Raw genomic sequence first — 27,566 nt, forward strand, 5'->3', positions numbered from 1 at the left:
TCTGTCTTTTTATTGTGAAACCAGCAACGACAGACAGATATATAGATGGATAGATATATAAAGGATGATTTACTGTCGTTTTACTGCATCACTGTTAAGAGTACATAGAGAGACATACAGGAGAGGATCAAACCATGGATAAAACACATCTGTTGCTGAGAAATAACGACCACACCTGAAAGCGAGCCGAGGGACCGCTCTCTCCATCTGTGTGGATCATTTCCCAGAATGCCCAGTGCAAGGGAACACCTCATTGTTCCAGTTCTGTTCAGCGGGAAGCCGCTGGAGGTGGACGGAGATCGATCCAAGGACGAAGCTGCAGGTATTCCCAGCTATGAGGAAACGAGGCCAGGAAGCTCATTGGTCTCCTCAAACCGTCGGGATGTTCACAGAATGAGTCCTGCTCAGCGCAAAGTGGGTCAACTTCCAAACACTTACAGTATACGAAAAAATGCTCATTTGTTTAAATAATCCTGAACAAATTCAAAATATTGTCATATTTGGAATATAAGTGTGCACGTAAACGTTGTCATTGTTCCTTTTAAGTAGCAGAACTTCAAATAACTCAACTTTGACTTGAACACCGGTCTCCTGGGTGAAATCTGACAGTAAACAAAACTAAGTGGAAGTTTTTCGCCCGAGTCACTAATTTCACCACGGTGTATCCTCTGAGGACCGTGAACATTCAAAGTAAAATTTCATGGTTTTTAATAATTGTGTGTTTTACATATTTTCTTAATGTCTGACTCGTGTAAAGAACTTTGAATCCCTGTGTTGCTGAAAGCTGCTAAAACGTACAAACTTTTCTTCCACAGTCCCACAAAACCCTGTTAGAAACGCTGCCTTGTATTGTGCACCGTTAAAGATTACAATAAGTCATGTGAGACATCTGTTGAAGAGATTCCCCATCATCATCATCACCATCACCACCACCACCACCACCATCATCATCACCATCACTCCACAGTTCTTGGTTCATCTTCAGCTGAAGTTCAGCTCTCTGTAAAGCCACTCGTCCTCCTCACGGAGGGCAGAGATCAGAACTGAGCAGGCTTCAGATCCCTTTCTTCTCACCGTGTCAATCACGTCTCGTGCTTTATCTGCTCTGTGTTTTGTTCTGATCGACTCAATTTCAGCGTCAGTAATCACTCCGTGCTCAAGAAGTTTATCCAGCAGCTGGTTCAGGACAGAATCAGACACTCTGTCGACGAATTGAGTCCGAACTGAGAACAGCTTCTGGTCTGCTGAGACCCTGTCCTCTGTCGGGACAATGTCAACTGCCGGGACATTTCTCTGTTGAATTTCTGCTCTTGTACCTGGAAGATAACCAACAAAATATTGTAAAGTTCAAAAGAAATGAAAAGTCTGTTTTGAACTGCTACAGCAAGATATTTCTCACATTTCTGCGATGTAAATCACTTCCTGTGTTCTCCTTTAAGAAAAAGGATAGAATGTATATATATATATATATATATATATATATATATATATATATATATATATATATATATATATATTTACACATATTGTTCCCAGTAGTGTTACATGTCAGTAGTGGTGTAAAGGACCATTGTTGATCCGTAGAAATATACAATCAGGACATCATCATTAATGCTTTCTGTTCTCTGATCTCTGGTAATGTTACATGTAAACAACAAATCCATGTTGAAATTGAAATGAGGAGAGCTAGTAACGTTAGCCGCACCGCTAACGGCTAATGTACGAAGGTTCCATTCAGTTCCATTATGTTATCGTGATGTGTTCAAATGTATCATCAATCATTTGAATTGTGTGAAAGGATCAAATTGAAACATGTTGATGTTTACTCTGACTTCAGAGCGGTTGAATCGATGTATTTGGACGGTGGAGTCTTGTAGACCAGCTGCTATAACAAAACAAACAACAATCTGCCAACATGGATCATCTATGATCGGTAATCTGCAGCAGATAAATGTGATCAGGGATCTCTAAACGTTATATTTGTTCCTTTCTTCTGTTGTGCTGATCAGATCCGTGACTCCGATCTGAACCGTGAGCTTTATGATCCGTTGCACCCGTACATGAAGGCAAGTTCATTTATTGAGCTCATTTCAGCAAGAATTCAAAGCACTTCACAAAAAACATCAAAAGCCCAAAATGCAAAAGAGACATTATAAAAAGACATTTAAATACAATAAAGATCCAATATAAAATCAAGCTAAAATAGCATAAAACGGGTATATAATACACTAATTAAAGTTACAGCACAGTGTTTAATGAACAGGAAAGTCTTCAGCCTTCATTTGACAGAAGAGAGTTGCAGCTGTCCTGCATTTTGTTCTAGATATACGGATCATAAAGACTGCAGCCTAAATAAAGAATGATATGAGATGTGGAGCTCCCTGAATGTTCTGTTCTACTCTCGTCCATCACTGGGTGTCTGATCGTCTTTACCTTCCAGTGATACGAGACGCTCCCAGACTGCGTTCCTCTCTTCGTCCAGGACCGACAAAGTCACTCTCTCCGTGTTGGGGGTCAGGAAAACTTCAAATGTCGGATGGAAATCCGGTCCATACCTCGTGTCAAATTGTTTACCCTGAAAACAAGAACCAGAAGTCAGAATGTGTATCTGCTTCCTCCCTGATTGTGAATCGTATTATAGCGTCTCTTTCTGGACGGTCTCTGTGGATCCCTTCATCCCAGCGTTTTATCAAAGAAACACTCCGAGACGTTTGTTTTGTTTCTATGACAATATCTTGACAACATTTCACCACTCTAGCCACCATTGTATGATCCACTAGCATCGCCCCTTTGCTTTTTATTATCTATTTGGGCTTCTATCTATTGGTTTGACTTTGTTTTTCATCATGAGCACCATCATACTTTGTATAGATGAGCTGGAGAATGCTCAATCTGTCGGCCGTAACGTTAAGAGACGAGGAAGACGATCCGTCAGAGACGACGTGTACGGTGATAAAATCACTCACAAGCTATAATCTGTGTTTAAAGTTCAGGACAGACAGACAGACAAAACAAGCTTCTCTTTCATTTTCTACAGTGACGTCACCAGCATCACCAGTTCAGAGGTTTTTAACTTCAAGCACCCGGAGCGGCCGCTCAAAAAAGGCGGATTGTCAAAAAAAAAAAAGATTTCATTGGGAACGAATGAAAATAGACGCTGGCACTCAGGAAAAGATGCTATGTGGACACAGGCCACTACACACTACTCTGAGGCTGGAGACACAGTGGAGGAATAACAGTTGGTGTGTTTAGCTAACAGAACTACCAGGACTGCTGAGTACCTCTTGATCGCTGCTCTACAGCTCACTGTTATGGACGGTGTGTTTGGCTAACAGCCAACAGCTAACAGCTAAGGGAACTGCCACAGACACAAACTGAAAAAGATGCTGGTGCTCAGGAATAAAACTGAATGTGGACACAGACTCTTAGAAGTGTAGAAGTGATCTGACTCACCTTAGGCTGTATATGGAATCCCTCAGGTTCACAGTGGACATGGTACCTTTTACCAACGCAAATGTCCTGATCACATTCGGAGGAGATCCGGATGTAATTCGCAGATTGTTGATCTCTGGCAACCTTCGTTAACGGGACATTTTTATGAGTTTAGTTTAAGCTCAGATAATCAAGGTAATTTATGTGTAGAGAACATCTAAACATTAGAATTACAAAAATATTATGAGGATAAACTAAGTAAATGAATAAAAGCGTAGAATAAATGTTTCTCAATAAAAACAAACAAATGCTACAGCACTGCAAACAAACAGGTCTTTGTGGAAACAGCTGTGGCTTAAAACAAGAGTTTAAGTTGCTGGTGAGCACATAAGACAGATAGCTTTACCTCATGCAAAGGGATGTTGTCCTGCAGCAGAAACACATCGAGAATTTGATGCCTGATGTACGGGGGTCGGAGGAACAGCAGAACTTTGCTCTTTATTGGCAGCGAGATGTTCAGAAACCTCCTGATGAAATCCCAGACGAGGCCAAAAGCGGAGAGGTTCGGGACCTTCACCACCACATGAGTATCCGTGATCTCCAGCGGCTCCAGGATTGTCATTCCATCATCAGTGATGTGGACGACAGACAACATGCCGTCAAAGACCAACGCTGTGGGAGCAAAGAGCTGTTAAACCTTTATTTATTATTGATAAAACAGGTTCATCCCAACCTAATTCATTTCTTACCACTTGAGTTCAATTCATCATTTTTTTCTCCACCAGGAGAATCATGCGATTGGTCTCATGCGTGCCTGTGATTGAGTGAGTGTGCACCTCTGTGTCTGTCCACGGCTAATCTCACCTTCTGCTACAGCTGACTGCATCATATTTCAGTTATGGCTGCATTCTCAAGGACCTCTTGTGGTTGCAGTGACTCACACTTCCTCAAAACAACTGTTCTTGCCTGTTTCATACAAACCCCCGGTCCCTAGTGATACCCCAGCTGAGTGCATCACCGACCCCCCAAACAACTACTATGAGGCAAGAGACACAGCGGAGGAACAGTTTGCGTTGTGTTTGGCCTGACGGCTAACGGAATGGACGATGAGTTTGGCAGCTAACGAAGCTACCAGTACACACTCTGCTGAGTACCTCTCTGCAGCTGCTCTGTGGATCACTGTCATTGTTTTAGTCAGTGTGGTTGGCTAACCGCTAACAGCTAACGGAAGATTGAGCTGATTTCCTGCTTACATCACCGCTTGTTTTTGAGTTTGCATGAAGTGTGTTCGCCAATTGACTCTGGAGCCTCCCACTCCGCCCCTATCCTTTAACTATTATTTTTGAATTCATCATTATTTTCCCACATGTGATCTGTCTGGATCTGTGCATTTAGTGTTACCACCATTATAATATATTTTTTTGCATGTCACCAGATGCAGCTAGTTTTACGCATTAATACTCTTTGTAGTTTTGGTGATTTATTCCTGAACACTGAAGACAGCCATGTCTTTACCGTGCTTTGTTTCACAGTGTGGGAGGTGGAGCTGACGGACTGCAGCATCCTCAGAACTCTTGATGTTGAACAGCGGCCCTGCAGCCTTCTTGCCAGCTGGTTGGAGGAGGCCCTCATCCCATTGGACAGTCCTGTACAGCAGCTCTGCCTCTTGAGCCATAACAAACACCAGTCCAGTCAAAGAACACTGGAACACACCTGGACCAGGACACCTGAACCTGTAGGACACGGAAAGGACGAATAAATATAAGAAGCATCTATTGGCCTGTTGGTCACATGATCTGTTTTCACTCACAGGTGTCCATGTGCAGGATCACCACCCATTATCCCTTTAATAAACCTTTTCACTTTATTTAACCTTGTCCGTGTCTGCGTTTGGGTCCTCAACCACAACCCGTGATGACATCAGCAGCATGTATTACTTGTTGTGAACATACTCGCAAGACAATTGTTCTTGAGATGTTGTTCCACTTCCCTCATCCCTGCCCGCCTCCTCACCTGCATCTCATTCCCTCATCAACCTCTCTATTCATATATCGGCCCAGACTCTTTGTTCTTCTGTCAGTTCGTCATCGTTTCAATGTCGTCTTTTGTGTTCAAAGCCACCTGAACCAGGACCTGAACCGTGAATGAATGCATGCACAGTTTTATTAATCTGATTCTTGTCTTTTATATGGATTCTCCACAGTTTTATAAATACGGTCCAGGTCCTGCTTTGACTTGCTCCCCACAGACAACAGACCTTCGTTTAGAATCACAACTTGATGAACCATGAAAGAAGCTGGAATAGTGTATTTCATAGGATTACCTGTATGAAGATTCAGCTGTGTGTTCAGGTGAGAATGAGAATGGAGCCTGGAATGAAGAAGGCACAAAGTTAGTGATTTCAATAGAAATCAAGTAACAAGCCACAGTTCTCTGCCCTCTGTTCCCCTGGTACACAATGATTACATTTACTCAGCAGAGAAACCTCAATAAATAAACTTCACGCTCTTCAGCTGCTGCTCCCTCACCTCTTTGTCGGGCACATTTGTTTTCTCATCCAGTTTGCCGTCGGCGTCACCTGATGGAGAGAAGAAGAGAAAGAGAAACATCAGCAGACAAAGTTCTTCAAACAGCTCTAACAGAATTGAAAAATACTTTTTGTTACGATGAGGCTCATTAAGATCAGATTGTAATGTAGAATAGCTTGAATGGGGACATTCTTTCAATACTCACATTGTTTGTGTTTCTTAGTGATCCACCTGTCAGTCAACCTGTCGGGAGGAACACAATCCCAAAAGTTATGATCAAGTTTTAAATAATTGTTCATTCTTTGAGTTAGCCAGCTTCATAGTCCTGATATGAAGCAACTAATCTGCTTTTTGATCTCGTCTCATTCATGTTGTGAGCGTGCATTAGAGGAAATAACAGTCTAGATGCAGAAAAACATCACAGGAGAACAAAACCAACGACCTTTATTCACTCTACCGTGAAATCCCACCACTTCTACAAACCTGCTTGTCTTTGCTTTGTCAGCTTTTATTTTATTGTTTGTGGAGAAATTAAAGAAAAGAAACATCAGAGGAACTGCACTCGATGGTAAAATCTCTGATTCTTTGGTCTTGAAGGGAGAAAAAGGAGGGAAACCCTCACTGTGAGCAAACCGCCCTGTGTTTTATTAACAACACTTATGAACCAGCACGGACTGACTCGGACCCCCTCACTGACCTCAGAGCTTCCAGTCTGCAGTCTGGACTCTCCAGAAGGTCACACAGCAGCTTCACTCCTGAATCCTTCAGGCTGATGTTTCCACTCAGGTCCAGATCTCTCAGAGGTGACGGGTTGGACTTCAGAGCTGAGGCCAGAGAAGAGCAGCTGACCCCTGACAACCTGCACCACCTCAGACTGAATGAAGGATAAATGATTTAGATAAACATCCGTTTATAATCCAATCAGATGTGTTCATGTTTTAAATGTGGAGCTGACTTCATCATTCTGTTACTGCAGATCTTCATCATGATATCCGCCCTCTATTTTATTATTAGTAGAAACACACACCACAATAAATAGTTCCACTTCAGAGAGTAAACTTTATCAAGTTAAATATGAGTTCAGATGATCTTCTGTGTACAGATTACCGTTTACCAAACATGTGATGTACTTTAACAGCTAACGTTGGACATTTTCTGCAGTTTCTTTACGAGACGGTTGACTTTTGTGACTGCAGACTAAAAGCTTAGTTTAAACTCGCCACAGTGAAGCCGGCACGCTCCACAACAATGATGTAATCACGGCCTGCGAGTCCTGCACGAAGGCTCCACAAGTGGTGGCGCCGCTTGGTCGTGCACCTCTGAATCTTTGCTACGACGAGGCACAAATAGTTTACTGATAAAAGCACTATTTAGATGTCTGACACATTGTTTTAGATGCTTTAGAAACAGGAGGTCTGAAAAATCTACATTTGAGTAAATATTTAACAGCCAAATCAAATAGTTTACAGCATATTCAACCTTTGTTTCTTTATAATACATTTAATACTTGACTTCTTTACAGGGTTTGTATGAAGGTATAAAAGTCTCCATGAATATGAGATATGAGTTTACAGATGATAACAGTTCCTCCTCTTGGTTGTGGAGGTTGGTTTATGGCGTTACACTGGTTGTCTTCCTGATTCTTCACAGTTCATTTAGTTTGTTCGTCCTCTGGTGTTTCAGAGAATAATGCAATTAAAAGCACGTTGAGTATAAAACCTTTTGTTCATGCTCGGAACTCACACGCCATCAGAAGCTCACGCTACGGTGCCACGCCCAGGTGAACAAAACGTACATTTAGTCCAGGAAAAATAAAAATATGAAGAAAAGAAATTCACAACTTTATGGGTGTAAGTTATGTTTGTACATAAATGAGGTTAAATGGTTGATTAAACAAATAGGAATAGTATAGATTGATCTTCTTTAGCTCGTTCAGGAACAGCATCAACAGATGTACTGGTCTTTCTCTAGAGTTCTGTGGGAGATTAGTGGACCTGGTTCTTGTGTTCATGGTGCATGCAGCCGAGGGTTAGTCCACTTTATTACACTTTAAAGTCAAGTGTTTGGAGCTAATTCAGCCTGTGAGGGATGCAGGTTTTGAACTAATTGAATTGTGGCTTTATTATAATCAGCATTTGGTTTGAATAATATTTTGGTTGAGCGTTTTGTATTTATCTGCTGCATACACGTGTTTAGCCTCATTTTAAGTGTGAGAATATTATCAGTGTAGAAATGTGCCACATTTTAATGTTGAAGTCTTATTTCTGTTATAGAACCACATTCACACCCACAAACGTAGAGGAAGAATAATATGTAGTAAAGATTCATCCGTGGAGCTGAAGCGTGGACTGACCTCAGAGTCTCCAGTCTGCAGTTTGGACTCTCCAGAAGGTCACACAGCAGCTTCACTCCTGAATCCCTCAGGTCGTTGTGACTCAGGTCCAGATCTCTCAGAGGTGACGATTTGGACTTCAGAGCTGAGGCCAGAGAAGAGCAGCTGACCTCTGACAACCTGCAGAACTCCAGACTGAATGAAAGATAAATGATTTAAGTTTAGAGGACAATGTTCATTCAGTGTCAGGCGTTTAGAACGGAGACGTTTAGAAAATGGAAACTCCAAACACATGAGCTGAATGCAGGTTAAAATCTGTGAGGGACAAGAAGTGAATAAGAGCTCTCATTAATACTAATGACAACGTGCTGCTGCTTCAATAAAGACCAAGTGACTTCACTTGAACTCTGCCAGCTCCATCTAAACTCATGTCAGCCCAACACAAAGACATAAAAACACAGAAACTCATTGAAGATTCCACTCAAGAACACAAAGTTAACAAAGATACCAAATGTGTCAGGAGGACATTTTAGGACAATATGTGAACAAAAGTTATGTATTTTAGGAATAGTGGAGTCATAACATCAAAGCAGCTTCAGTTTAAACATCAAATAGATTCATAAAAATGATGAAAAAGCAAAATACTGAAAACATTTGTTGTTGTGTGATAGAGAGATATTTATTCATTGTGTTTAGTAACTTTTATCATTTACTGAAGAAAACCTGATGAGAATACAAGATGAAAATCAAGAATATATTCTATTTATGTAAAATAAATAATAATATTAACAAATATTTGTTGGTAGTCTACCGATTTATGAACATTGTTCTGTAACTCTTGGTTTATTCAGGCTTTTATTAATAACAAAAAGCTCAACTTTGTTGTTTTTTACAGAATCTGTGTTTTCCAAAGTTGTGTATTTTTACGATGATAAAAACTGAATATGGTTCAGAGAATTATGTTGAATATGATCATATGTCATCTGGTATTTTACCTTCGACTGTTGAAACTATCTTGGTCTAGATTGTAGAAGAAGAAAAGCCAATCCGTCCGATGTGTTCTCTAAACCAGTGGTCCCCAACCACCGGGCCGCGGACCGGTACCGGGCCGCACAGAAAGAATAAATATTATATTATTCCCGTTTTATTGATTTTATTTTTTATGTTTTATTTTGAAAAATGACCGGATTCTCTCGCAATTTCATCCGCCTGAGTCTCTTGACACTTGGCAAGACGCTTGTCTCGGTCACGTGATACGTTACCTCAAAAGTGAAGCCCACAAACTAGCGAAAATGAGTAAAACACTTCTGGAGAGCTTCTTTGCAGAGAGGAAAAGGCCACTAAGGAGACAGAAGAAGAGCCGACCAGGTCCGTGTACGTTTTAGTCATCTGTTTCACCGTTAATTCGAAAAAAACTAAATACGGGAATACCATGGTATTCTCGTTTTTCGTTTCAAACCAAAAACGGGAAAACGGAAATGGAAGGTAGTATTTCCGTTTCTGGTTCTGAATTAAAAAACGGAAAAACCAAAGAACCAAAGTCAAATAACGAGCCGTATTTCGTTTTTGCAAATCCCTTTTTTGTTTTTTCCTTTAAAACGAGACGCAGAGCACAACAGGTATCCCGGAAACAAGAATATTTCAAAATAAAAGTGAAGGCAATATAATGACCGTATGCAAGAAATTAATAAATAAATAAATAAATCTCGGCCGATGGGAGTGTGTTAGCATCACTAGTTGACTACATGCTGTTTAATATTCATTTATCAATGCACACAGCAATAATCAACTGTTCCATTAATCGGTGCATTGTTTGATGCAACACAGTTCGTGATATAGTTTAATCAAAGTCATGTTTGTGTTCACAGAGATGTTGCTGTTGCACTGATAGTTGTGATTCCACTGTGTTGTGCTGTTGATTTAGTGAACGCAGAGTGTAGCCTGTAAGGACACACAAAGTAAGTGTTTCTTTCTACCACTAGGTGGCAGTATAAGTGTATTTAAACCATAGATTTAGTCATATTCACCTGTGCCTTTGTTAATTATCTAGTTTATTGATACAGATGTATTTAATGCTGATTATTTCATCTGATATTTGATGTTTATGGTTAATTTGCATTAGTTGTATACATCATGTATTTACTTGTTATATTTGTGTCATTTAAGAACTAAACATACCTACATGGAAGAGTGAGCATGTGTTGATCACGAGGCAATAAATAATGACAATTGAAAAAATAAAGATGTTCGGTTTATTCTTATTGAACATTAAGCCTAATTTACCTACCTCATTGATTTAATTGTCACACTTAAATCCTGATTTGAATGGTTAAACAGAAGAGGTCAAAGGTCAAGATGAGAAGACATAATGTTGGTCAAATGCTGTGGTCCAAATAAAATGACTTCAGTTTTATTCCCATTGAGTAACAGAAAGTTTGACTCTAGAATATTTAAAAAATGTTCCCTAATCTCACAAAACAAGAGCAAAAACCAGATTACTTGGTTCTCTTTTCTTCTTTGCTGCCATGTTACCGGTCTCGTGACCCCTCAGATTGATCTCTGGAGCTGTGGGGGGGGCAGACCGTCAGGCTGAATTGAGTTGGGAACCAATGCAACAGACTACCAGCTCTTTAGCATGTTGGACACACCAGCACGACACTGTCTCGTAAAATGAAGTTCCCAATAACACTGGTCTGCAGAAGACTGCTGTGGGACGAGGGCTGTTGAAAACTGTTGAAAACTGCGACCGAGAGCACAAGCCAAACACTCCCCTAAAAGCAGAAACCTTCAGAATTAGTGCTGGCATTCTTCTCCCAGTGGTTCTAAACTGGTCTGGCTGTGGGACCCACCATCACCCCTTAATGACAAGCCGCGACCCGAATGTTCAACTTCTCAGATGTATTTAATGTAAAGATGGAGCAGTTTGAACCTGAGCTGAAAATGTACTCTGCAGTCGTAGTGTAGGAGCTCTCTTGTGCAGAGAAATTGTTCCTGTAAGTCCCCGTCCCACATGTTTCACGTAAACGAGTAAAACAGCTTCATGCTTTCTTGTGCCAGAACCTCGCTGCACAAAACACACTGAGGTTTTTGTCCTCTATGTAAGAAAATCCATACCTCAGGTAGTCGGTGTCGTACTTGCGTTTCGCTCATTTAGGATGAAAACAAACGTTGTGGGTGTTCTTCTATACTGTGAAATGGCGGGTGTATATTAGCATTACAAGGCATTAACACCAAATACTGTTAAGGAGTGTGAATAACTCCTGCATAAAAAATCCCCTTCAAAATAAAAGCACAGGATTTTGGGGATTTTTCCCCAGTCAAAGGTCCGTGACCCACTTTTGGGTCGCGACCCACCAGTTGAGAATCACTGCTCTAAACGATATAAACAACGAGTTCCATTTTGTTTTCTACTCTCCTTTTTCACCGTGAACACTGCAATGCTTTGTTTGGTAAGTCAAACATAGATTTTATAAATATGGATGATGCACAAAGACTGAGATGGCTGTTTAAAAGTGGAACATATAACTTAGCCAGGTATCTGCAGAACGTCTGGAAGAAGAGGAAAACAATAGCTCTTTACCAAGTTTTAGTTTTTATTTTCTTCTACATGTTTTGTATTTTCAAGACCAGAAGATGTCTGGAAAAAAGTGTTGTCTTGTAATCCCATGTGGGATGGAGCAAATGTTAGGCAATAAATGAATAAATATGTTTTATTTAAATCTATAGCTCAACGTTTCTCTGCCACAGTTAATGAACTTTTACTACCGCTGAGGCTTTAAGATCCTTTAAGATCAGTATAATATCAGCTTTATGTCTGCACAGGAGGAAAGAATGTTGGACTGACCTCAGAGTCTCCAGTCTGCAGTCTGGACTCTCCAGAAGGTCACACAGCAGCTTCACTCCTGAATCCTTCAGGTTGTTGTAACTCAGGTCCAGAACTCTCAGAAGTGACGGGTTGGACTTCAGAGCTGAGACCAGAGAAGAGCAGCTGACCTCTGACAACCCGCACCACCTCAGACTGAATGAAGGATAAATGATGTAAGTTTAGAGGACAATGTTCATTCAGTGTCAGGCGTTTAGAACGGAGACGTTTAGAAAATGGAAACTCCAAACACATGAGCTGAATGCAGGTTAAAATCTGTGAGGGACAAGAAGTGAATAAGAGCTCTCATTAATACTAATGACAACGTGCTGCTGCTTCAATAAAGACCAAGTGACTTCACTTGAACTCTGCCAGCTCCATCTAAACTCATGTCAGCCCAACACAAAGACATAAAAACACAGAAACTCATTGAAGATTCCACTCAAGAACACAAAGTTAACAAAGATACCAAATGTGTCAGGAGGACATTTTAGGACAATATGTGAACAAAAGTTATGTATTTTAGGAATAGTGGAGTCATAACATCAAAGCAGCTTCAGTTTAAGCATCAAATAGATTCATAAAAATGAGGAAAAAGCAAAATACTGAAAACATTTGTTGTTGTGTGATAGAGAGATATTTATTCATTGTGTTTAGTAACTTTTATCATTTACTGAAGAAAACCTGATGAGAATACAAGATTGAAACTATCTTTGTCTAGATTGTAGAAGAAGAAAAGTCGATCCGTCCGATGTGTTCTCTGAACCAGTGGTTCTAAACTGGTCTGGCTGTGGGACCCACCATCACCCCTTAATGACAAGCAGCGACCCGAATGTTCAACTTCTCAGATGTATTTAATGTAAAAATGGAGCAGTTTGAACCTGAGCTGAAAATGTCCTCTGCAGTCGTAGTGTAGGAGCTCTCTTGTGCAGAGAAATTGTTCCTGTAAGTCCCCGTCCCACATGTTTCACGTAAACGAGTAAAACAGCTTCATGCTTTCTTGTGCCAGAACCTCACTGCACAAAACACACTGAGGTTTTTGTCCTCTATGTAAGAAAATCCATACCTCAGGTAGTCGGTGTCGTACTTGCGTTTCGCTCATTTAGGATGAAAACAAACTTTGTGGGTGTTCTTCTATACTGTGAAATGGCGGGTGTATATTAGCATTACAAGGCATTAACACCAAATACTGTTAAGGAGTGTGAATAACTCCTGCATAAAAAATCCCCTTCAAAATAAAAGCACAGGATTTTGGGGATTTTTCCCCAGTCAAAGGTCCGTGACCCACTTTTGGGTCGCGACCCACCAGTTGAGAATCACTGCTCTAAACGATATAAACAACGAGTTCCATTGTGTTTTCTACTCTCCTTTTTCACCGTGAACACTGCGATGCTTTGTTTGGTAAGTTAAACATAGATTTTATAAATATGGATGATGCACAAAGACTGAGATGGCTGTTTAAAAGTGGAACATATAACTTAGCCAGGTATCTGCAGAACGTCTGGAAGAAGAGGAAAACAATAGCTCTTTACCAAGTTTTAGTTTTTATTTTCTTCTACATGTTTTGTATTTTCAAGACCAGAAGATGTCTGGAACAAAGTGTTGTCTTGTAATCCATGTGGGATGGAGCAAATGTTAGGCAATAAATGAATAAATATGTTTTATTTAAATCTATAGCTCAACGTTTCTCTGCCACAGTTAATGAACTTTTACTACCGCTGAGGCTTTAAGATCCTTTAAGATCAGTATAATATCAGCTTCATGTCTGCACAGGAGGAAAGAATGTTGGACTGACCTCAGAGTCTCCAGTCTGCAGTCTGGACTCTCCAGAAGGTCACACAGCAGCTTCACTCCTGAATCCTTCAGGATGTTTTCACTCAGGTCCAGAACTCTCAGAGGTGACGAGTTGGACTTCAGAGCTGAGGCCAGAGAAGAGCAGCTGACCTCTGACAACTTGCAGCCCGTCAGTCTGAATGAAGGATAAATGATGTAAGTTTAGAGGACAATGTTCATTCAGTGTCAGGCGTTTAGAACGGAGACGTTTAGAAAATGGAAACTCCAAACACATGAGCTGAATGCAGGTTAAAAACTGTGAGGGACAAGAAGTGAATAAGAGCTCTCATTAATACTAATGACAACGTGCTGCTGCTTCAATAAAGACCAAGTGACTTCACTTGAACTCTGCCAGCTCCATCTAAACTCATGTCAGCCCAACACAAAGACATAAAAACACAGAAACTCATTGAAGATTCCACTCAAGAACACAAAGTTAACAAAGATACCAAATGTGTCAGGAGGACATTTTAGGACAATATGTGAACAAAAGTTATGTATTTTAGGAATAGTGGAGTCATAACATCAAAGCAGCTTCAGTTTAAGCATCAAATAGATTCATAAAAATGATGAAAAAGCAAAATACTGAAAACATTTGTTGTTGTGTGATAGAGAGATATTTATTCATTGTGTTTAGTAACTTTTATCATTTACTGAAGAAAACCTGATGAGAATACAAGATGAACATCAAGTATATATTATATTTATGTAAAATAAATAATAATATAAACAAATATTTGTTCGTGGTCTAACGATTTATGAACATTGTTCTACAACTCTTGGTTTATTCAGGCTTTTATTAATAACAAAAAGCTCAACTTTGTTGTTTTTTACAGAATCTGTGTTTTCCAAAGTTGTGTATTTTTACGATGATAAAAACTGAATATGGTTCAGAGAATTATGTTGAATATGATCATATGTCATCTGGTATTTTACCTTCGACTGTTGAAACTATCTTGGTCTAGATTGTAGAAGAAGAAAAGCCGATCCGTCCGATGTGTTCTCTAAACCAGTGGTCCCCAACCACCGGGCCGCGGACCGGTACCGGGCCGCACAGAAAGAATAAATATTATATTATTCCCGTTTTATTGATTTTATTTTTTATGTTTTATTTTGAAAAATGACCGGATTCTCTCGCAATTTCATCCGCCTGAGTCTCTTGACACTTGGCAAGACGCTTGTCTCGGTCACGTGATACGTTACCTCAAAAGTGAAGCCCACAAACTAGCGAAAATGAGTAAAACACTTCTGGAGAGCTTCTTTGCAGAGAGGAAAAGGCCACTAAGGAGACAGAAGAAGAGCCGACCAGGTCCGTGTACGTTTTAGTCATCTGTTTCACCGTTAATTCGAAAAAAACTAAATACGGGAATACCATGGTATTCTCGTTTTTCGTTTCAAACCAAAAACGGGAAAACGGAAATGGAAGGTAGTATTTCCGTTTCTGGTTCTGAATTAAAAAACGGAAAAACCAAAGAACCAAAGTCAAATAACGAGCCGTATTTCGTTTTTGCAAATCCCTTTTTTGTTTTTTCCTTTAAAACGAGACTCAGAGCACAACAGGTATCCCGGAAACAAGAATATTTCAAAATAAAAGTGAAGGCAATATAATGACCGTATGCAAGAAATTAATAAATAAATAAATAAATCTCGGCCGATGGGAGTGTGTTAGCATCACTAGTTGACTACATGCTGTTTAATATTCATTTATCAATGCACACAGCAATAATCAACTGTTCCATTAATCGGTGCATTGTTTGATGCAACACAGTTCGTGATATAGTTTAATCAAAGTCATGTTTGTGTTCACAGAGATGTTGCTGTTGCACTGATAGTTGTGCTTCCACTGTGTTGTGCTGTTGATTCAGTGAACGCAGAGTGTAGCCTGTAAGGACACACAAAGTAAGTGTTTCTTTCTCCCACTAGGTGGCAGTATAAGTGTATTTAAACCATAGATTCAGTCATATTCACCTGTGCCTTTGTTAATTATCTAGTTTATTGATACAGATGTATTTAATGCTGATTATTTCATCTGATATTTGATGTTCATGGTTAATTTGCATTACTTGTATACATCATGTATTTACTTGTTATATTTGTGTCATTTAAGAACTAAACATACCTACATGGAAGAGTGAGCATGTGTTGATCACGAGGCAATAAATAATGACAATTTAAAAAATAAAGATGTTCGGTTTATTCTTATTGAACATTAAGCCTAATTTACCTACCTCATTGATTTAATTGTCACACTTAAATCCTGATTTGAATGGTTAAACAGAAGAGGTCAAAGGTCAAGATGAGAAGACATAATGTTGGTCAAATGCTGTGGTCCAAATAAAATGACTTCAGTTTTATTCCCATTGAGTAACAGAAAGTTTGACTCTAGAATATTTAAAAAATGTTCCCTAATCTCACAAAACAAGAGCAAAAACCAGATTACTTGGTTCTCTTTTCTTCTTTGCTGCCATGTTACCGGTCTCGTGACCCCTCAGATTGATCTCTGGAGCTGTGGGGGGGGCAGACCGTCAGGCTGAATTGAGTTGGGAACCAATGCAACAGACTACCAGCTCATTAGCATGTTGGACACACCAGCACGACACTGTCTCGTAAAATGAAGTTCCCAATAACACTGGTCTGCAGAAGACTGCTGTGGGACGAGGGCTGTTGAAAACTGTTGAAAACTGCGACCGAGAGCACAAGCCAAACACTCCCCTAAAAGCAGAAACCTTCAGAATTAGTGCTGGCATTCTTCTCCCAGTGGTTCTAAACTGGTCTGGCTGTGGGACCCACCATCACCCCTTAATGACAAGCCGCGACCCGAATGTTCCAACTTCTCAGATGAATTTAATGTAAAGATGGAGCAGTTTGAACCTGAGCTGAAAATGTCCTCTGCAGTCGTAGTGTAGGAGCTCTCTTGTGCAGAGAAATTGTTCCTGTAAGTCCCCGTCCCACATGTTTCACGTAAACGAGTAAAACAGCTTCATGCTTTCTTGTGCCAGAACCTCGCTGCACAAAACACACTGAGGTTTTTGTCCTCTATGTAAGAAAATCCATACCTCATGTAGTCGGTGTCGTACTTGCGTTTCTCTCATTTAGGATGAAAACAAACGTTGTGGGTGTTCTTCTATACTGTGAAATGGCGGGTGTATATTAGCATTACAAGGCATTAACACCAAATACTGTTAAGGAGTGTGAATAACTCCTGCATAAAAAATCCCCTTCAAAATAAAAGCACAGGATTTTGGGGATTTTTCCCCAGTCAAAGGTCCGTGACCCACTTTTGGGTCGCGACCCACCAGTTGAGAATCACTGCTCTAAACGATATAAACAACGAGTTCCATTTTGTTTTCTACTCTCCTTTTTCACCGTGAACACTGCGATGCTTTGTTTGGTAAGTCAAACATAGATTTTATAAATATGGATGATGCACAAAGACTGAGATGGCTGTTTAAAAGTGGAACATATAACTTAGCCAGGTATCTGCAGAAAGTCTGAAGAAGAGGAAAACAAAAGCTCTTTACCAAGTTTTAGTTTTTATTTTCTTCTACATGTTTTGTATTTTCAAGACCAGAAGATGTCTGGAAAAAAGTGTTGTCTTGTAATCCCATGTGGGATGGAGCAAATGTTAGGCAATAAATGAATAAATATGTTTTATTTAAATCTATAGCTCAACGTTTCTCTGCCACAGTTAATGAACTTTTACTACCGCTGAGGCTTTAAGATCCTTTAAGATCAGTATAATATCAGCTTTATGTCTGCACAGGAGGAAAGAATGTTGGACTGACCTCAGAGTCTCCAGTCTGCAGTCTGGACTCTCCAGAAGGTCACACAGCAGCTTCACTCCTGAATCCTTCAGGTCGTTGTAACTCAGGTCCAGAACTCTCAGAGGTGACGAGTTGGACTTCAGAGCTGAGGCCAGAGAAGAGCAGCTGACCTCTGACAACTTGCAGCCCGTCAGTCTGAATGAAGGATAAATGATGTAAGTTTAGAGGACAATGTTCATTCAGTGTCAGGCGTTTAGAACGGAGACGTTTAGAAAATGGAAACTCCAAACATATGAGCTGAATGCAGGTTAAAAACTGTGAGGCACAAGAAGTGAATAAGAGCTCTCATTAATACTAATGACAACGTGCTGCTGCTTCAATAAAGACCAAGTGACTTCACTTGAACTCTGCCAGCTCCATCTACACTCATGTCAGCCCAACACAAAGACATAAAAACACAGAAACTCATTGAAGATTCCACTCAAGAACACAAAGTTAACAAAGATACCAAATGTGTCAGGAGGAAATTTTAGGACAATATGTGAACAAAAGTTATGTATTTTAGGAATAGTGGAGTCATAACATCAAAGCAGCTTCAGTTTAAGCATCAAATAGCTTCATAAAAATGAAAATAAACGTGAGTCTGTGGACATTCACTGCCTCTACTTGTTGTTTTGTTCAGCCATTTGGAACAACAGACACATTTCTTTGTGCTCAGAAAAATCTATGAACCAAAAATGTGAACCCCACAGACTGTAGATAACAGTGGTGGGCCGTCAGGGCCTGCAAAGCCTTCTCTGCTGGCCTAAACAGAATCCCAAAGTTATAGCTATTTTATAACTTAATATTTTTTCTGTATTATAATTTATAAAAATATTGTTCCCATTATCTTATTTTCTCATTGCACAGCTACTGTGCTCCTCAGTTGCTCTGCTTCAGTGCAGCTTGTTTTAAGTAGAGCTTTTATCCAATCAGAGTTCACCTCTGTGTCTCTAGGTAGAAGAGAGGCCCCAGCCTGCAGACTCACCAGTGAATCCATGTGCAGTTTAAGTTGAATGGGGACGATATTGTTGATTCAACCAATCAGATCTTTAGTTTGGGATTCATGGACGCACCAGAGCGGTTTGCAGGCCTAGTTACGTCAGCTCAGAGTCCAGATGCCTCTCTGCCGCAAGGTGCATAGTGTGCTGTGATTGGTCAGTGGGCGGACACGTGACTATGTGCCCGCGAAACATAATGCTTGCTAGCAGAGCTTTGGTTGTAGCAGACAGAGTTCAAGTGGAAATATTTCAAAGACATTTCACCTAGCTTTGTTTTTTTAATATGAAATGGCGGAAGGAGGAGAAACGGATTTAGTGGCGGAGTTACTGGGAACGCTTTTCTCAAGAAGGACATTTCTGAACAAACTGGACAGTAAGAAACGACCCCACAGCTAGCAGCCCTGACCAGCCAGGAAAAGGATTTGTATGCAGCGTCGGAGAAGCGTTGCACATGTTATGGCTGTGAATGTGTTTCATTTTAACTGAGCGTCGGTACTTTTGGAGAGACTCGAGTGGATCTACAACTCAACGACCACGTTCGCAGGGAAACAGCTCCACAAACGCGGCCGAAGACGACCACCCCGCTGCCGACGACCCCGGCGAAATACAACTGTGGAGGCTCGATGAATGGAGAAGGACTTCTTACTGGAACTGATGTACTGGGATTAAACTCTTTGTCAACAAAGAAAGGAAGATAGACAGCATTTGGTAAGTGAACTTCGTTTGTTTACCTCTACTGTTCAATGAAATTGAATATGCGGCTTTTACACAAAACAAATAATAACCCGTAGCTGTGACGTCATAATGAGGTTATTAGAAGTGTAGAACAACACTGAAGGCCCAGGTATCAAATCCACGGCCCGCCACTGATGGATTGTGAGTACATTGAAGACTTCTAAACGTGGCTTTACAACAGATGAAATACTTCAATTGCTTGATGTTTCACATGGATTGTACTGAGCAAACACACCCTTGAATATAATTTTAAGCAAGAAGCAGCTCTGGAATATAAAGAATAAAACCAATGTGGCTGAGGTTGCGACCTTCAATAAACAGCAACTGGAAACATGTTTTGTTTTTTGGGGGGGGTTTTGCTGGCAGAAAAACAGTAAAAATAATAATAATCAGTTTTTTTTGCCTGCCCCCAAAAATGTGAAATCTTTTTGGGGTGTGTTCATTTTTTTATTTTTTTTTGTAATCTTTTTTTTTTTTTTTGCTGGCAGGAATGGGCTTCCATAGCTGCAGTTGACGTGTTAAGAGCACCTGTGCACAATAGAATGGAGCTGATAGACCTCCAGTGAAACAACACACTGAAGGCAAAGTGTGACTCTGTGGGCGCTGCACAGTTTCCAAGATTCAAACCCCTGAAACGATGCCTCAACTCAGCCTACATGCTGCTCAAACGCTCTGAATGTGTGGATGCACTTAGATGCCATAGAAGATGCCATATGCATAAAATAATGTAGCCTATTTATTTTTTCACTTTGTCCAATAACCATTATATCCTGTTTATTAAATGTTGACCCTATTTGGCCCTCAACGAAGTCCCAATTTTAAATGTTGGCCCTCTCTGTGATTGAGTTTGACACCATGGCATATATGCTGTATTATGCTGAAAGGTGTCACTTTGTAACTTTTCTGGTTTTTAATGTAAAAAATGTGCCGCGGCTCAGAAAAGGTTGAAAAACACTGGTCTATTTGACTCTAAATGGACCATCATTTACTAAATGAACATCATGCTATATTGAAGAGGACTTGAAACTAGAGATTGAGACCATAAACTCATGTTTACAATGTTTACTGAGGTAATAAATCAAGAGAGAAGTAGAGTCATTTTCACATAGACTTCTATACAACCAGAGGAGTCGCCCCCTGGTGGACATTAGAGAGAATGCAGCTTTAACACATGAAGCTTTGGCTTCACATTTAGGAACTAGAGGTTGCTCCTTGGGGAAACCTCAGTCAAGGATTTGAAGATATACAAAAACAACGAGACCATGTACAGTCAGTGAACTGACCTCAGTGTCTTCAGTCTACAGTGTGGACTCTCCAGTCCAGCACACAGCAGCTCCACTCCTGAATCCTTCAGGGTGTTTTGACTCAGGTCCAGCTCTCTCAGATGTGACGGGTTGGACTTCAGAGCTGAGGCAATGACTTCATAGTGAGTCTCCGAAAGTCCACAGTCATTAAGTCTGTCATGGCACAAATATTTGTTAGATGTAATGATGAAAGAGGACACTTTATATTTACTTTATGCATTTGATGACAATGACAAAATAATTTCCCATATTAGATTTTTAATATTACAACTAATTACAAAAATTGGAGGAAAAGAGTCGTCACCAAGAGCTCTACATCAGTGGTCCCCAACCACTCCCACTGATTCAGCGTTATTGTGAGTTGTATTTATTTATGCATTTTATATTTGTTTTCATGCCGGTCGTATCATTTTATTTCGTCGTGTTTATCCGCCACACCTTGAATGCCGGTCCGTGAAAATATTGTCTGACATGAAACCGGTCCGTCGCGCAAAAAAGGTTGGGGACCTCTGCTCTGCATTATCTCAAAGCAGACAGAAATGTGTATAAATATATTAATGTATGTGTATAATCCACAGACTATAGCTGCTGCTATAATGTTAGCATAGCCTAGCACGAATCAAACTGAACTCCATTCAGAAAACAAGCATTTAAAAAGTTGTTTTCCTGTCGTAATGCTGCCAGACCGAACAAGGCATGAATTCAGACTTTTTACAAATCAACATCATTATTAGGGGTGGGGAAATAATCGATACAGCATAGTATCACGATATTGTATCGATACACGGAAGCCAAGCATCGATCTTTTATTATATAAACTATACACTTTTTGGTACTAGAAAAATAAAATCAATTGCTTTTTCAGTCCACTAGATGGTGCCGAGTTGTTTTCTGGTGAGGTCAGCAGAGCTCCCGGGTCAGTGTGATTGGTAGGAAGATGGTCAAAACAAAGATAGAGACATCAATCGGAGAAAGAAATCAGAAATGCGCCGTCCGCGTTACAATCAGACGTCTGGACATATTTTGGATTTGTTAACAAGGAAGGGAAGAAGGACATGAATAGGACACATGGATATGACTCCGTCGCGGCGTTTTTTCACAGACACAGCCGTGCCCAAGCTCTACAGAGAAGTGCAGCTTAAAGTGGAGGAATCTTTGAGTACAGCAGAAAGAGTTGCATTAACTTGCGATGCGTTGACGTCAAGCGCAGTGGATTCCTCTGTGACTATAACAGCACAATATCTCACAGAGGACTGGCGACTGCTGTCTCACGTTCTCCAAACTAGAGCAGGACACGTAAGTCACACCGGGGCAAACATGACAGACCTGCTGAATGCAGCACAAGAATGGGGGATTGCCGACAAAGACCTGGTGGTTGTAACCGACAACGCTTCTAACGTGGGCGTTGCCGTTCAGTTAGCGGGATTCCTGCATGTGAAGTGTTTCGCTCACACGCTCAATCTGGCCTCACAACGTGCGTTAAATCTGCCAACAGCAGCCAGGCTCATGGGGAGAGTGCAGCGCATAACCGTCTCTCTGCCCTCGACGTCCACGCATCGCAAGTTATACTGAGTTATATAACTCTTATATCGTACTTATATAAGTTATAGACATGTTTGCATTCAGTTAAGTTGGACTATGTAGACTGTAATACAAACAGTTCAGTTTGTCAGGTGCAACATTTATGACAGGATTTTATGACAGTGTTGGTCAGTCTGTCTGCTTGACAATCCCATTTTGCTGCAATAAAAATGATTGAAGTGAGATGAACAGACTGAAAACGTTATCTTATTCGATAAAACATGTTGACAAAGTTTTCCTTTGGGGACATCATTTGTGGTTGAAAAAAGTAAAAAATCGCAATATACAGGACTGTCTCAGAAAATTAGAATATTGTGATAATCCCCATACGTGTGATTTAGTTTACTGAACCAAGCTGAGTGTTTTTCAAGGCTCAGGAAACCCTTGCAGGTGTTTCGAGTTAATTAGACGATTCAAGTGATTAGTTGAATACCCTACTAGTATACTTTTTCATGATATTCTAATATTTAGAGATAGGATATTTGAGTTTTCTTAAGCTGTAAGCCATAATCAGCAATATTAAAAGAATAAAAGGCTTGCAATATTTCAGTTGATTTGTAATGAATCCAGAATGCATGACATTTTTGTTCTTTTAATTGCATTACACAAAATAAAGAACTTTATCACAATATTCTAATTTTCTGAGACAGTCCTGTATGTTATCGCAATACTCAGCATATTGCAGTATCGTGATAATATCGTATCGCGGGACCTCTGGTGATTCCCACCCCTAATCATTATGTTGTTATTTTGGCATCGTTGTTATCTGGTGATTGCGAATGAATTTCAGTTAAATCTGTTTATTTTGAGTTCACACAGCTGTAGTAAACCAGGCAACATGTGTCTTGCTAGATACAGTGAATACGTTCACCGAGCACCGCCGGATGATGTTATGAACACAACGGCGTTTGGTTTCCCGCCATATCTGGGAGAAGGGGTCTAGATCAGCACTGACTAAATATCTTGTAAAAAAGCTTAGTAATAGTGTAATAGATTTATTTTTGGTTTAGAGGTTATGATTTAAAAATGGTGTCATATTTAATCTCATTATGTATCCAAGATCTTCCTCATTGCCAGTTTTTTGGTTCATTTTGAAAAAAAGAAGTACGGTTTACATTTTGTATTATCTTGTCATTTGCAGTCACCTTCATCTTTTCAAGTGTGTTTCAAGTGTGCATTGGTGTGATAGTTTGTATATTTGAAGATTTAAACTACTTATCTAAACTGATTTATTAAGTTAATCACATCTGGACTTACACAGCTTTCCTGCAGTTCCTCACAGCTGGAATGAGTCTCCGTCGCCCCTCTTCTGAGGTTTTGTACTTCCTCAGGTCCAACTCATCCAGAACCTCCTCTGACATCTGCAGCATGTAGGCCAGAGCTGAGCAGTGGATCTCTGAGAGTCTCTTCTCCGATCGGTTCTCCGACTTCAGGAACTCTTGGATCTCCTGATGCACCGAGTGGTCGTTCATCTCTGTCAGACAGTGGAAGATGTTGATGCTTCTGTCAGGAGAGATCTTATAACTGTGCATCTCCTTCAGGTTGTTGATGGCTCTCTGGATGATTTCTGGACTGTTGTCCGTCCGACCCAGCAGGCCTCCTAAGAGTCTCTGGTTGGACTCCAGAGAGAGGCCATGAAGGAAGCGGACAAACAGGTCCAGGTGGCCATTTTCACTTTTGAGGGATTTCTCCATGGCTCTCCTCAGGAAGACATCCAGAGATGTGTAATCATCCCTCAATGAATCAGTATGAAGACTGTCATCATCATCATCATCCTCATCCTCATCCTCATCATCCTCCTCCTCCTCCTCCTCCTCCTCCTCCTCCTCCTCCTCCTCATCCAGGGATGAAAAGAAGTCCTCCAGTACCTCTGTCTTCCTGTTTGTGAAACAGTGGAACATGTAGACTGCAGCCAGAAACTCTTGAACACTCAGATGAACAAAGCAGTAGACAGTTTTCCCGAAGATCACGCTCTCTCTTTTGAAGATCTCTGTACAAACTCCTGAGAACACCGAGGCCTCCGTGACATCAAGACCACACTGCTCCAGGTCTTCTTGGTAGAACATGATGTTTCCTTTCTCCAGATGTTCAAACGCCAGCCTCCCCAGCTTCAGAAGAACTTCCCTGTCAGCCGCCGTCAGCTCCTGAGGACTCGTCTCATGTCCCTCATGGTACTTCTGCTTCTTCCTCTTTGTCTGGACCAGCAGGAAGTGTGAGTACATGTCAGTCAGGGTCTTGGGCAGCTCTCCTCTCTGGTCTGTAGTCCACATGTGGTCCAGAACTGTAGCAGTGATCCAGCAGAAGACTGGGATTAGACACATGATGTGGAGGCTCCTGGATGTCTTGATGTGTGAGATGATTCTGCTGGACAGCTCTTCATCACTGAACCTCTTCCTGAAGTACTCGTCCTTCTGGGGGTCGGTGAAGCCTCGTACTTCTGTTACCCTGTCAACATGTGAAGGAGGGATCTGATTGGCTGCTGCAGGTCTGGAAGTTATCCAGACGAGAGCCGAGGGAAGCAGCTTCCCCTCGATGAGGTTCGTCAGCAGCACGTTGACCGATGCCTTCTGTGTGATATCAGACACGACCTCATTGTTGATGAAATCCAATGAAAGTCTGGTTTCATCCAGACCATCAAAGATGAACAGAACTTTACAGACCGAGAGCTTCTCTGCTGGGACCTTCTGTAATGTTGGATGGAAAACATGGATCAGCTGGAGAAGACTGTACTGCTCATCTTTGATCAAGTTCAGCTCCCTGAACGAAAGCAGAACCACCAGACTGACATCTTGGTTTTCCAAACCCTCGGCCCAGTCCAGAGTGAACTTCTGCACCAAGAAGGTTTTTCCAACGCCGGCGACGCCGTTCGTCAGAACGACTCTGATGGGTCTCTGTTGGTCTGGTGAGGCTTTAAAGATGTCGTGGCACTCGATCGGAGTGTCATGGAGGGCCTTCTTCTTGGAAGCTGACTCAAGCTGCCTCACCTCATGTTGGGTGTTCACCTCTTCACTCTGTCCCTCTGTGATGTAGAGCTCAGTGTAGATCCTGTTAAGGGGGGTTCCACTTCCTGTTTTATCAGTTCCTTCAGTCACATGTTCACAGCTCCTCCTCAGACTGATCTTGTGTTCATCTAAAACCTCCTGTAGACCACTATCTCCTGAACGACAAGGAGAAATGTGAGACACTCAAATGCTCGGACAACACAAGGACAGAAAATTAGGTATCTGTGGCTGTCTGTTAAATGGCCTCTCTATCTAACTACCTACCTGTTTATCTACCTGTTAGTGTACCTATCTACCTGTTTACCTACTTGCCCCTCATGTATGTAAAATCGTGGTGTCTTGTAATCCCATGAGGGCCATAAACTAATACATGTATGAATAAAAATGGTTGAAGCCACATCTATGAATCATTTCTTGGTGTCTCCATGCAGCAGAGAGACATCTTACTTTGCACAGTGCTGGTCCCAATGGCTGTCTGTAGTCCAGATCTTTCTCCACACTGGGGACAGGAGGAGTCCCCCGATGGAGCAGACTGGTCCCAGTACGAGGTGATACACTGTCTGCAGAACCAGTGTCCACAGCTGGTAGAGACTGGATCCTTCAGGACGTCCCGACACAAAGCACAGTGGGACGGCTGCTCCTCCTCGGGGTCATGAGCCTTCTTCCTGTCTCAGTGGAGACCAACACATTCTTTATAACACATTTTATATTCATCATGAGGTGTTTGAAGTCACTTTTTAAATGTTAAAAATATGAATCATTCCCCAAATATGAGAGACAATATCTTAAATAATTAGAACAAAATCAAATCACAGACCTCTACCGTGTCACTACATAAAGGTTTATTACCGTTGTGGAAGCATCGTCTGTGGTCACTTCTGTGAGCAGTCTCTGTTGTAAAGCTGACAAAAGCTCTCCAGATTTGCTGACATCATCAAAACCGTTTGCCACTAAAGTTCTGATGACGGGTTGTTATGACACATGTCGCCCGTGGGTGCAAAGTAATATGGCCGCCAGAGAACGTGTTTTCTGCTGCTGAACTTTATGGGAGATTTCTGGCAAAACTTTTAACCTCCGTTGACGAGAGAGAATTTCTGTAAACAGATAAGAAGAAATACAAAAGGAACATTAAAGAAGTGTTACTGGTTTAATGGACGCTGGTGTTGGTGGGTCACAACTTCAACTTCACCACATTCATGACTGTGCCACCCCGGTGTTTGATGCTTCAAGTTAACCTTTATTAACTATTTTGTCCTCAAACAAAACAAAGCTTAATGTTTGCTAGTCCACACAGCTAGCTACTGCCTGCTAACACTGCCGTTAGCTACAATGTTACTATGAAGACAAATCACTGTCAAAGTCTGAGCGCGCAAATGAGATCCACACGCACGCTTTTTTTAAAAAGTACTTTTACAATCAAACCAAAATGACGTATACTGTATATATATATGAATATACTGTATATATATATATATATATATATATATATATATATATATAGAGAGATATGAATATACTGTGTATATATATATATATATATATATATATATACAATTTATATTTTAAATGAAAACGGAAAGAGCAGGGTTGTCATATTTAGTTTGATTGTAAAAATACTTTAAAGTAATAAAAACAGATTAACCTCATTAGACCAGTTGAGGTGGTGATGTCATCAAGTACCTGCTGTTCTACTGTCAGAATGACTGAACTCGTGTCCTCCCGTCCAAAGTACACGAGTCTGTACTTGGTATTGAGAAAGATCCAGAAAGTGATTTGCCTTCATATGTTACGTTCGCGCGCGGCTAAGAGAGTAATACCGATATGAACCGTTTACATTGCGCAGCAACAAACTCCCCAAAAAGGTCCCAACATGTTCAAACTGTCACTTAGCTCGCGTTAGCTGAGAAGCTATGAAAAGTTTACCTCGTAGTGGAGCAGCGGGCTGTGTTCATCTGACAGTTTCCTCACTTTAACTTCCTGGTAGAAGTTTATCTGAAGGGCGGGGACTAAATGAACGTGACTGAACTTGTTTGTCTCTCTAACAGTCCGTTGATGCTCCACTCCCTCCTGTTTCTACCACTCCTTCAGTCTTTCTCTTTGCACACTGAACTTCCTCTCTATCAGCTCATGTTCAACACTTAACAGCTGATATC

General features: G+C 40.8%; 1 protein-coding gene across 4 annotated transcripts; it reads right to left on the reverse strand.

Moving 5' to 3' along the window:
- On the reverse strand, window positions 1-27,371 carry LOC306700483 (uncharacterized protein). Of its 4 annotated transcripts, none has more exons than XM_079165509.1 (18): window positions 27,337-27,371; window positions 26,263-26,507; window positions 25,861-26,078; window positions 23,669-25,568; window positions 20,810-20,983; window positions 17,773-17,946; window positions 13,950-14,123; window positions 12,137-12,310; window positions 8,314-8,487; window positions 6,658-6,834; window positions 6,166-6,203; window positions 5,961-6,010; window positions 5,756-5,802; window positions 4,948-5,165; window positions 3,839-4,104; window positions 3,454-3,576; window positions 2,434-2,575; window positions 1-1,316 (listed from the first exon to the last, which is right to left on the reverse strand). In XM_079165509.1, the coding sequence occupies exons 2-18, from the start codon at window positions 26,274-26,276 to the stop codon at window positions 982-984; spliced, it is 4,398 nt and encodes a 1,465-aa protein (XP_079021635.1). In that variant the 5' UTR covers window positions 26,277-26,507; window positions 27,337-27,371; the 3' UTR covers window positions 1-981. The 4 variants fall into 4 exon arrangements, with proteins under 4 accessions (XP_079021635.1, XP_079021636.1, XP_079021637.1 ...); XM_079165510.1 differs by lacking the exon at window positions 27,337-27,371 and adding an exon at window positions 27,094-27,230; XM_079165511.1 differs by lacking the exon at window positions 13,950-14,123.
- Window positions 27,372-27,566: the final 195 nt, after the last annotated feature.

This window comes from Pholis gunnellus (genome assembly GCF_910591455.1).
Source record: "Pholis gunnellus genome assembly, chromosome: 8".
Classification (NCBI taxonomy): domain Eukaryota; kingdom Metazoa; phylum Chordata; class Actinopteri; order Perciformes; family Pholidae; genus Pholis; species Pholis gunnellus.